At 36.3% G+C, this 11355-nt stretch overlaps 2 protein-coding genes across 6 annotated transcripts; both read right to left on the bottom strand.

Moving 5' to 3' along the window:
• Positions 1 to 149: 149 nt before the first annotated feature.
• Positions 150 to 3805, bottom strand: LOC6501867 (calpain-C). Of its 4 annotated transcripts, none has more exons than XM_044717461.1 (3): positions 2764 to 3805; positions 2452 to 2701; positions 921 to 1742 (listed from the first exon to the last, which is right to left on the bottom strand). In XM_044717461.1, exons 1-3 carry the CDS (start codon positions 3471 to 3473, stop codon positions 1452 to 1454), a joined length of 1251 nt encoding a protein of 416 aa, XP_044573396.1. In that variant the 5' UTR covers positions 3474 to 3805; the 3' UTR covers positions 921 to 1451. The 4 variants fall into 4 exon arrangements, with proteins under 4 accessions (XP_001967166.3, XP_044573395.1, XP_044573396.1 ...); XM_044717462.1 differs by having other exon boundaries at positions 2491 to 2701; positions 2764 to 3804; XM_001967130.4 differs by lacking the exon at positions 2452 to 2701 and having other exon boundaries at positions 150 to 1742; positions 2764 to 3801.
• A 2347-nt stretch (positions 3806 to 6152) lies between these two features.
• On the bottom strand, positions 6153 to 7969 carry LOC26513704. 2 transcript variants are annotated; one of them, XM_044717326.1, is made up of 4 exons: positions 7430 to 7969; positions 7249 to 7395; positions 7065 to 7162; positions 6153 to 6432 (listed from the first exon to the last, which is right to left on the bottom strand). In XM_044717326.1, the coding sequence occupies exons 1-3, from the start codon at positions 7651 to 7653 to the stop codon at positions 7117 to 7119; spliced, it is 417 nt and encodes a 138-aa protein (XP_044573261.1). In that variant the 5' UTR covers positions 7654 to 7969; the 3' UTR covers positions 6153 to 6432; positions 7065 to 7116. The 2 variants fall into 2 exon arrangements, 1 of the variants encoding a protein (XP_044573261.1); XR_006507724.1 differs by having other exon boundaries at positions 7450 to 7958.
• Between the last annotated feature and the right edge of the window lie 3386 nt (positions 7970 to 11355).

The following is an 11355-nucleotide window of genomic DNA, read 5'->3' as shown; positions in this document are numbered from 1 at the left end:
TCCAAGCTAGTATAGCCATGCCCGTTTGTGAGTATGTTTGAGTATGTACTTTAGTTGCAAGTCTTCGAGAATAGATATAGAAGCCATAACATGGGTTAAAGTTCGATGAATTTTTAAATAATTTTTAATAAATTTAAAAGTCAAATTTTAAAAGTATTGCAAATTTTTAAATAATATAGGACTGGTTTAGATAGCATTCCAACAAGTTTTTGGTATATTTCTTCTCAGATTGTTTCCATAAATATATGGAAACACTCAATAAATTGTATTGAGAAATGCTCTATAACATTGGTATAAAATATTTAAGAAAAATTGTAAATATAAAAAAATCTCAATTAAAAATCCAATGATTTTTATAAATATTTGAAATATAATCTGAGCACCTGAGAATATTTAAACTGCCAATAGAAAAAAGATTAGGAACACTGTGCCATTTGTTGGATTATGAGCTCAAGATGCTTTTAATCCAGTCATTCAGATGAACCTCGATAACATTCACTTGGCTGTAGTTCTTCAAGTGAAATTGGTTGAAGGCAGTGGTGAGGTGGATGACGGCCGACACAAAGTCGCTAAGGCGCAGTGTGCCATCTTTGCGAATGTAGCGCTGGATGAGGCAGTTCATGATGTCGGTGCTGAGCTGGAAACCGATATCACAGAGGGCGTCTCGTAAGCGTTCTGCACGCAATATTCCAGCTTTTTCCTTAGTGTAAATCTTGAAGACACCTTGCCAGGCCTTCAGATTTACCATAAAGGTCTTAAATTGCTGAAAGGTAATGCGCCCACTGCCACTCTTATCTTGGAGTGCAATCACCTGACGGCAAATGTCAATGTTGGCGCAACCCTTTATGTAATCATTGGGAAGACATGCTTCCAAGAGCTCGTGAAGCTCAAAACAGTTAATGGTCTTGTTTTCGTCAGCTATCTGCATATAAATGGGTTCGTACTGACACACGCTCTTTCCCTTAACACCGTTTTCCTCAGTTTTAAGAGCGGGAAATGGATCGAGCAGGATCATGGTTTCTGTTTCAAGGCAAGAGAGTCTAAAAGATCCTGTTCCTAGGATGCGGACCGTAAAATGTGCCTCCTCAGCTGGCTCGTAAGTAGTAGGAATGAGTACGTAGTGACCCACTTCCAGTTGCGTGTGGTAGCTCACGTGTCGCGTGTTTCCGTAGTCTGAGTTGAGGAGGCTCACGTGGCTTTTAAAGAAGTCCTTCTGCAGGCACTCATTGAAACCGTAGTCACGGTCCCATGTGTACATTGTGAATCCAATAACTTTTGGCTCCACAGCTGTATGCTGGTTGAGGGCGATTACGACATCTTGCCGTTCCTGCACAGAAATTAATAGCTGGGGGTTTATGTGAAACGATTCGTGGTTTCGACAGCCTCCAGCCGTCACTCCGCGTTTCCATTGGCCTTGGTACATTTTAATCTTCCATTGGAGAGGCCGATTTTTAAGCATTTCCTCGTCGTTTGCCGTGTCCGAATCGAGGTAGACTACTTCCAAGTTGCTGAAGATCTGTACAAAGTCGCAAAATGACATCCAAAATTCGCCTGGGCCCAGGTGACTGACCAAACGCTGTTGTTCTGCTGACGATACACGTTCCCACATCTTTGAGAGTGGCGACCAATCGCCAAGGAAGTGCGTTTTTTCTCCAAAGGGTTTGGTGGAAAATGTATCTCTTATGCTGATTAACTGCACGGAATCCCCCATGAGGGTCTCCACTTTGTCTAAACTGGAAAGCCTAAAAAAAATATATAACTCTTTTTAACTTGTGGCATCCTATTACTTTCTTCTTAACTATTTGACAAAGATTTTTCACTACATTGTATCTTTAAGATATATAATTTTACACAATATTATCTTGCAAACTAATAGAATTATATCAAAACTTCATTACTATTCAACCTTCATATAAGTGCACATGCTTAAATTAGTAAAGTTTGTGGAAGCTATTCACTTGCAAAATAAATAATAATTGTCACACAATAAAATTATTCAATGTGAAAAAAAACATTAAACACGGTTCAGATAACCCCCTTTTTTTGGAAAAAAAAAAAAACATTTTGCGAAAATTACAATTGTGTAAAAATGTTGATGGCTATGTATTATAAGAACTCCAAACATTAATTGTAACAGAAATTAATTTGGAGGATGCTACAGTTGAGTTTCCAGTCTGTAAAGATAATTTCGCCATGACATAAAAAATATTGACAGGGCAGAGATTTTAGAGCCTTATTACATAAATAAAGTGTATTAAGTGAATACCACGAATATTTTCTTTTAAAAAATCGTCAGTTTGCTATTAAAAACAGAATACAAGAAGCAGAAATAAAAAATATTGTCTCGTTCTCGAGTTATTAATTTTTTGCCAAACAAGGAGGTCGTCTGAACCAGAATGTATTGCTGCTATTGTTACATATTTTATTATATGTATATACATGCATATGTACCTTTTTCGTGCATAACAAATTGATATGAGCAAGTAATACCCGTAAAAACATTTGGATGCTGAGACACATCCTGAACAGCGTTTGGAACATATTCCTTTCTAATATTAGCAATAATTTTCCACAGTCTCCAAAGTCTTTGTTCCACAGGGGTTTTTTAAGTTTGAAACATTTAAAGATTAATTTATATTTATAACTCTGGGAACAGTCTGTTGTTCTGTTACCTTTGACTATCGTGGAAATTGTAAAGAAACTGAAAGAAATTTACCTACAGGGAGAAGCAAATTTTATATAATATTCTTAAAGATTTAATACCTATAATTGACGTTTAGCAGGATTCCATTGGGGAGTCGTTCTGCCACGTTCTTCTTTTGTACCGAAACATTCTTAGATGCCAGGCAGGTAACGATGCAGGTAGTGGCTAACTGATCCTTAAGTGTCTGTGGTCGAATAGTGTCCTTAACGATCGGCATGCAGCGCACCACACCGCCGAGTAAGTCGGTTAGCCCGTCGGAGCGCGTACCATACTTAAGGGCTTCGTAAGAGCCGTGCAGTTTAGCAATCGCCTTCTCTAGAAGCGCAGCCCAAAAACATTGAGAGGTCTGAGGCTGCATAAAGGCTAGACGACCGTTGATTGTAGGCAGACGGTCATCGACGAGCACCTCGACCCATTCGCCGCACCACCATAATCGAAAGCGGAAGACGCCATGCGCCTTGACAAGAGTTTGATCAGCGGGCACGACGCGGTAGAAGAGATTCCTTAGCGAACATAGCACACCCAAGCATGAGACTAGCCAGCGGTCTCCCATCTTCCCGGGCACCACGTCAAACTCGGCTCCCTCGCTAAGGAAGATCGCCTGGGCGTGGTTTAGCTCTGCGATGCGCTTCCATTGAAATGTGAATGGAGGTGTCTGGTAATAAAAAACGGAAGACTGTACGGCGGGGAAATCGGGGTCCTCCCATAGTATGCTCTTCGTCTGACAGTCGCTTAAAATGCACTCGTATTTGGATGCCATTGTCGCCATCGTCGCAATTGTTTACATGCTTCTCCCGTTGATCCCGATTCAAATCTCGGATTTGCATCCACAGTTCTAGCACCGATTCAATAGTATTTTCCGTGTTGGTTTGTTCACAGCTCGTTATAAGCAAAGTGAAAGTTAATGAGCTGCATAAATACACACTGCCAACTAGACGAGCTGAACTGAGCCTAGCTTCGAATAAATAAACTAAGGTTGAGCCCGAACCGGTTCGGTTCATCTACGTGAACAATATAATTGGGACCAAACACTAGCTCAAATACCGACTGGTTCCAGATAGTCGATCATCTTCTCTTGCTTGCCAACTCACTGAAATACATTTGTATGTATGTATGTATTTACATTATGGTGGCCCTATCTATCAGTTCTACTACTCCATGATACTATTCACATATTGGATATTATTTTATATCCATTCGGATAAATTTTACATAATAAATTTACTAATTAGAACATAAAAATAAGTCTGAAAAAAAGCTATGTGGAACTTTATTAAAAAAAAAAAAAAAAAAAAGAATGAAATATCGTAAAATGTTTATGACGATAGCTTAAAATTTGGAAGACAAATTATGTAGAAAGCGACAGATGAACATGCTTGTACACTGCTGGTTTTACGTTGGTTAATTTTCAATCGTAAAAATTCTTACTTTTTATAAAAGAATTAATTAATTCCTTAATTTTTAAATTAAGGAAAATCTATACCATATATAGTGTTTTTGAGTTAGAGGGATGGGATTTGATCAGAGGAAAAAAGAAAACATTTTGTCTGGTGACTCTAATGTTCCCACTAGCTCCAATTTAATGATTATTTTTTACTTTTACACAAATTTCTCCCAAAGTTATTTAAACTTTTTGCAATTTTTTTGGTAAAAATTATCTAATTAATTCTTTTACGATTACTGCATAATTTATTTAGATTAAATTTATAAAATTTAATTTGACTTATTATTAGAGTTGGAATTGTGTCTATAACTTATATTTTACTAGTCTACACTGATTTTTATATGTTAATAGCGAATCCTTTTCCGAAATAATCGTAATCGTAAAAATTACGAATAAAAATTTTTAAGTTGTTGTACTAAAAGATAATAAAAATCGAATAACACCTTTTTAATAAGTCTTTATTCTTTTTTATATATATTTTTAGTCATCTGAGCAAAATCCGTTAACTTAAGATATAGTCCTGTAAATGCAGCTACCCATTATGTGCAGCCTCCTGTGAATCTTGCATTTACTTATACATGTGTGTGTGTATTTGATTGGCAACTTTGCTTTTGGGAGTCTGCATATATTTGGTCAATACCCTAAAATATATGGAGTATATCTTTTCAGATTTTAATTTATTTATTTAAAAATAAAATCCAAATAAAAAAGGGCTTAAAAAGTAAAACATAAACATTGACTCAACTAGGACTCGAACCCAGGCCCCCCGTGTTAGGAACCACGACGCTCTCCACTCGGCCAACCTCGGACTTTGCTGCTTGATGGCAAATTTTGATGTAATTCTGCTTTGTGTTTCAGTATCTCATGTCTTAATGAGAAGACTTACAAATGCCCCCATATGCCCCCACTGAGCATATAATTCATATAAATAAAACACTGCTTTACTTAAATTACAGCCACCACCGTTTTTGGCCCAATCATGGATTAAAGGCTAAAAAAAAACTAGGCAAACTAATTCCGCCAATACTTTTCTAATATTTATTATTTTACATCGCACACCCAAAATAAATTGTTTCATTCAACAATTGGTTTAACTAGAAAAACTTGAAAAACGTAATTTCCAGTTTTTTTTTAATTTGTTATCTTTGCGCATTTATTTTAGATATTATACGTGTTTATCATATGGTTGATCGGATATGCCATAAAATTGTTTTTATACCCTTGCAGAGGGTATTACAATTTTGGTCAAAAGTGTGAAACGCAGTGAAGGAGACATCTCCGACTCTATAAAGTGTATATATTATTGATCAGGATCACCTCCAGAGTCGCATAAGCATGTCCGTCTGTCTGTCGGTTTCTACGCAAACTAGTCTCTCAGTTTTAAAGCTATCGAGTTGAAACTTTGCACACATCCTTCTTTATTTTGCAGGTAGTACTTAAGTCGGAACGGCCTGGAAGGGACGACTATATCCTATAGCTGCCATATAACTGATTGATCGGAAATGCCATAACTTTGGTGTTTTCATAAGGGTCGGCCGACTATATCCTATAGCAGTGGTTCCCAAAGTGGTCCAGGTGGACCCCTAGGGGTCCACGGGAGACTCGACGGGGGTCTACGTTGGGTGTAACAAAAAATGGGGGTCTACACTTTGTAAGCGGGGGTGCATGAAAATTAATTTGGTTTCGATAGTGAAGAACTAAGATATTGGCTTGACTTCTCCTATCAATATAGGCAGATAATATTTTGAGAAGCTCAGCGATTGTTACTTGTAAAACCCTGTAAAATTGTAAAAATTGGTTCCATATTCAGTACAACGCGTCGAGACTTGTCGTCGACGCGCCGCTGCCGGCAACCGTCCCGTCCGCAATACTTGTTCAAACGTGCAAATGAATTCATAATCAATTTTAAAGCAGACGTCGCCTATTTGACAGATTTGTTTAAAAAATTTAATGACCTCAACTTACAATTACAAGGGGACAGCCTTAATTTAATAAAACAAAGAGTGTAATTTCAGCTTTTATTGGTAAATTGAAGTTTATGAAGGGAAATATTGGTCGGCGCGAATTTTCACAGTTTTCAAACTTATTGCAGGTAGAATGCCTTGATGAAGATATTCAGACATACATTCAACATTTGATTGCCCTGTATGGTGATTTTAAAACTATATTTGAAGACATTCTGTCGATGGAAATACCACCATGGATCATAAATCCATTTGATGAAACAGAAGTGGAGAATGTGATATTACAAGAGGAGCTACTCGAGCTCAGCACTAATGAGGAGCTGAAAGTGACATTTAAAAAAGGGTATCAGAAATTTTGGTTGCAGGCAGAAATACTTAAAAAATATCCTGGATTGTGGGCAATCACGCAAAAGCTTCTCATAGCGTTTCCCTTATCATATCTCGTCGAAAAAAGTTTTAGTGCCGTTACAAACTTATTAACAAAAAAAGGAGCAGATTGAATATCACAGAACGGGGAGATTTGCGGTTATTTCTTACAAAACTCAAGCCAAATATTGATAATTTGCTAACCATACATCAAGCACATCCATCTCATTAAAATTATATATATTTTTCTTAATTACCATTGTAGAAGTTACATTACGTTATAAGTGTTCAATTTTGATAACATTACGACTGTTATAACAATAATAATTATTAGTGTAATAATTTTAATATTTGAATAAATATCTACAACACAAGGATATACCTACTTCTTTTTGCAACTTAGTTTTGACGTTTTTTAATTAAAATTTGTAAAAATTGATTGGTACTTGTGCTATGAGCTACTTTTTCGATTGGCCAACTCTTCTTTTTTGACATGCGTTCGCAGCACAATCAATTAAAATTTAAAATTTGTTCAGTCGACTTTATTATCAAATGATTAAAACCCTATCAAGCAATAAATTTTAACCTTTTTTTCCAAAACTGTTCATTTGTCGTTGATTACGAAAATTGATAGTTATTTAGCTGCAGGGGGTCCACCGGATCCAGCAAAGTTTTGAAAGTGGTCTATGAGAGAAAAGAGTTTGGGAACCACTGATATAAATGTACATATATGGGTACAAGGCAGTTAAGTCACCTGACGATTCACTTACATTATCTCCCCCTCACGGTCAGCAGCCTCCATTGTTTCTTTTAGTTTCCTTGTATAATAGAAGGCATAACAATCTCGGAACAGATAAAAGAGTAGAATGTTTAAGAACACGCCTTGGTCGAGGATGCGTTTCGGTATGGCTTGCGAGCTAAAATGTTGTGTTTTGTTACATGTTTTGTTACTTTATTTTATGAGTGCTTACATGTGTATATAATATATATACTATATATATGACTGATGTAATGACCATGGGCGCAATGATTGACCCTACTGTCCAGGCACTAAAGGCATACGATTTGTTTATCCAGTACTCGTATGCCAATATCCAAGTCATAAAAATAGACACGAATCGCAACGCAATAGAGGCTCCGATTGAAACCATATTTAAAGTCCCAACTGCCTCCATAATGCTTATTTAGTTTATGACCATTTAAATTTAATTGATAAACTGAATTTGTGTACCCAACAGAAAGATTTTGTATAGCTATTTCTGAAACTTATTAACATCACCGACAGTGTTGCCAGATTTGAGCTCTCAATGATAAATTTAAAATTATATGCTAGAAACAACTCATGGTGGTATATTTTAAAAGCGATTGATTTTGTATTTTAGTAAACAAAATTTTAATTAAAAAAAAGTAAAGTATTACACTGTAATTAAATTATATAAAAACAAGAAAGGAAAGCTAACTTCGGGCGGAGCCGAAGTTTATATACCCTTGCAGCTGAGTCGCAGTCCGCTAGGTGGCGCCACCCATCTTATATTATTAGATATATAGCGGATCGTATATAGTTGGCCGATCCTTATGAAACTTGGAAAATCGAATTTTTTTGCCAAAAGAGGAATCCATTGAAACTCCCATCCTTCTAACTTGAAAAACAACGAAGTTATAGCATTTCCGATCAATCAGTTATATGACAGCTATAGGATATAGACGGCCGATCCTGATGACATTTAGCAGATCATATAAGTTGGCCCAAATTAGAATGCACAGAAAGTCCCATCCTTCTAACTTGAAAAACAACGAAGTTATAGCATTTCCGATCAATCAGTTATATGGCAGCTATAGGATATAGTTGGCCGATCCTTATGAAATTCGACAAATCAGATTGTTTTTCCCAAAATAGAATCTCTACCAAATCCCATCTTTCTAACTTAAAAAACACCAAAGTTATGCCAATTTCGATCGTTCTATGACAGCTATAGGATATAGTCGGCCGATCCTTACGAAATTTTGTACATAAGATATTCTGGTCAAATATAACATGTGTAGAAACTCCCAACCCTCTAACTTAAAAAACACCAAAGTTATGGCATTTCCGATCAATCAGTTATATGGCAGCTATAGGATATAGTCGACCGATCCCGGCCGTTCCGACTTATATACTGCCTGCAAAGGAAAGAAGGGTGTGTGCAAAGTTTCAACTCGATAGCTTTAAAACTGAGAGACTAGTTTGCGTAGAAACAGACAGACGGACAGACGGACCGACGGACCGACGGACAGACGGACAGACGGACAGACGGACATGCTCATATCGACTCAGGAGGTGATCCTGATCAGGAATATATATACTTTATAGGGTCGGAGATGTCTCCTTCACTGCGTTGCACACTTTTGACCAAAATTATAATACCCTCTGCAAGGGTATAAAAATATTGAATAATAATAAAAGTAAATAAAAAGTGACAACCAAGCAGTACTGAAATTCATGTCACCGCCTTTTCAGGCCGTAATGTCAAATTTCGTTCGAAAACAAAAACAAAAACAGTTTCGTAAGGGTAGCCTTTCGAACGTCAAAAAAAAATAAGCGAAGTAATTCTGCCGGCCCTCTACAGCTGCTAGAGTTCGAAATAACGCATATTCGATATTCGTATTCACAAATACTTTTTTGTCATTCTATATATTTTGCGCGGAAAACTTTAACCGCATGGTCCAATGATAAAGATATCTGCCTGTCAATCTTAAGGTCGTGGGTTCGATTCCCAGCAGAAAATCTTTCTTAGGAGTTGATTTTTGTTTACTTTAATTTATTTTTTACTATCACAGTCTCAAAATAAACTGTTATATTCAATATTTTTTAAATGGGGATTCTTTATAATTGAGATTGTTTTAAAGGGTGAGTAATTATTAAATATAGTTTGCAATATTAATAATTTAATGTTATTTAACATATTAATTTAGTTTTCATTTGGTACAATATAAATTAACAGCAATTGTAGGAGATTATAAGGGAAATTTTTTTTCTATGATTTTGGGTCATGATTGCGGTCTGATTAAGCCACGATTTTCAGCGCGGAATCAGGCTATCCTTTCGGGGCTAATTCAGCTCTGAAATTCAGGTGTAAATTAGGGCGAGAGAATTTTCACTCCAAAATCCGGAGTCGGAATCAGGGCTGATTCATGCCTGAAATCGAGTTCAGGGCCCAGAGGACTTTTTAAAAAATTTCAGTACAAAATTCATGGGTGATCAGGGGGACGCACGGGTGGTTCATGGGTATTTCATGGGTGACTGGTAGTGCTAGGATAGTATGCACGAACATGCATATGTAAACTATAAAATGAAAATTATATGTGGCAGCAGAATTAATAACCCAAGATAAAACTGAAATAAAGTTAATTTATAAGAAATTCACATCAAGTTAGTACATCCATAAAAAATTGCATGTCTAGATAATACTTAATGTATATAATAATAATTTCTACGATATTATTTAAAATATTGTTTAATAAAGAAAATACATTCAACATTTTATTTAAATCAAAAGAAACACATGCGGCTATTAGATTCCTTAAGAGTGTGGGCTTACAGCATTAAATAATATCGCTTCTTGATCGTACTTTCTAATGGACCCTACACTGAGCTCCAACCCACATCATCCGTTCTATGGGTAATCCATAAAGCTTAACATGCAAAAAAATTCCCAGTTAGTCCAAATCTAAATTGATGTACTTTTTTTTATGCGACTTTAAATACGACTCTTCTTGCTTGTGAAAATTTGAACATTCACAACGTAATTGTAAGCAATGATGACAAAAATTAAAGGCGCCAAAATTGAAAAGGTTCTCCTTCATTCGAAAGCTCTCTTTAAAAAACTGGTCGTTGTTTTCCCAATACATTATATTTTCTAAATGTCCTGCATTTTAAAATAAAACACCCACTTAAACTTTTTTTAATAAAATTTGAAACCATTAACACTTTGTGGTGGTGCTCACTGGTAAAGAAAATTCTTTTAAAAGCTCCAACCTGTTGTCATGCAACTCTCCTGAATTTGCAGGAGTGTACCGACCGAATTAAAATCCTGTTTTCGAGATCGCACCCAAGATTTTAGCATGGCTTCAACCCAACAGAATGTGAAAGATTGCCAGAGGAATCTGCGGGAACGGAAAAAAGATGAATCTGCCAGTTTTTAGTTATAATGAAATATATATCTAATACATAAAATTCTTATGTCACGGTGTAGTAGCTCTACTCCTCCGAAATGGCTCGAGCGATTTTTGTGGACATATTCGTTAGGGCTGAGGATCGGACATCTATTTTTTCAATTTGAAATTTGATCTCCCGTCTTCGCAGGTCGACTTCGACTAGCATTCCAGTAAGAACCTGATGTTGAATATTTTGCTCATTCCAAAGTGATTACACAGGTCGACAATTTCCAACTTTTTTTTTCCTCCACGCATAATTTTACCTGCTCCATAACCTTTAGGCTCCCCTGAACCAAAGTCCAGAACAAACATAGGTTCTATCACCCACAGTTTCCGCGGTACACATAAGAGAAGAAATTTTAATTTTAGTTGGTACACATACATTTCAAAAATGATATGTACTAGAAACAATGATGATCATCGCCATTACACGGCCACATATAATTCGATATATGTGGTAAAACTTGATCAATTTCTTCTCTTAGGCATTTCCGATAAATCAGTTATATGGAAGTTATAGGATATAGTCGACTGATCCCGTCCGTTCCGACTTATGTACTACTTGCAAGAAAAAGAAGGATGTGTGCAAAGTTTCAACTCGATAGCTTTAAAACTGAGAGACTAGTTTGCATAGAAACCGACGGACAGACGAACATGCTTATATCGACTCAGGAGGTGATCCT

This window comes from Drosophila ananassae, chromosome XR, assembly GCF_017639315.1.
Source record: "Drosophila ananassae strain 14024-0371.13 chromosome XR, ASM1763931v2, whole genome shotgun sequence".
In the NCBI taxonomy this organism is placed as follows: domain Eukaryota; kingdom Metazoa; phylum Arthropoda; class Insecta; order Diptera; family Drosophilidae; genus Drosophila; species Drosophila ananassae.
Note: the sequence above shows the minus strand (reverse complement) of the source record. Positions and strands in the feature narration are given on the sequence as shown.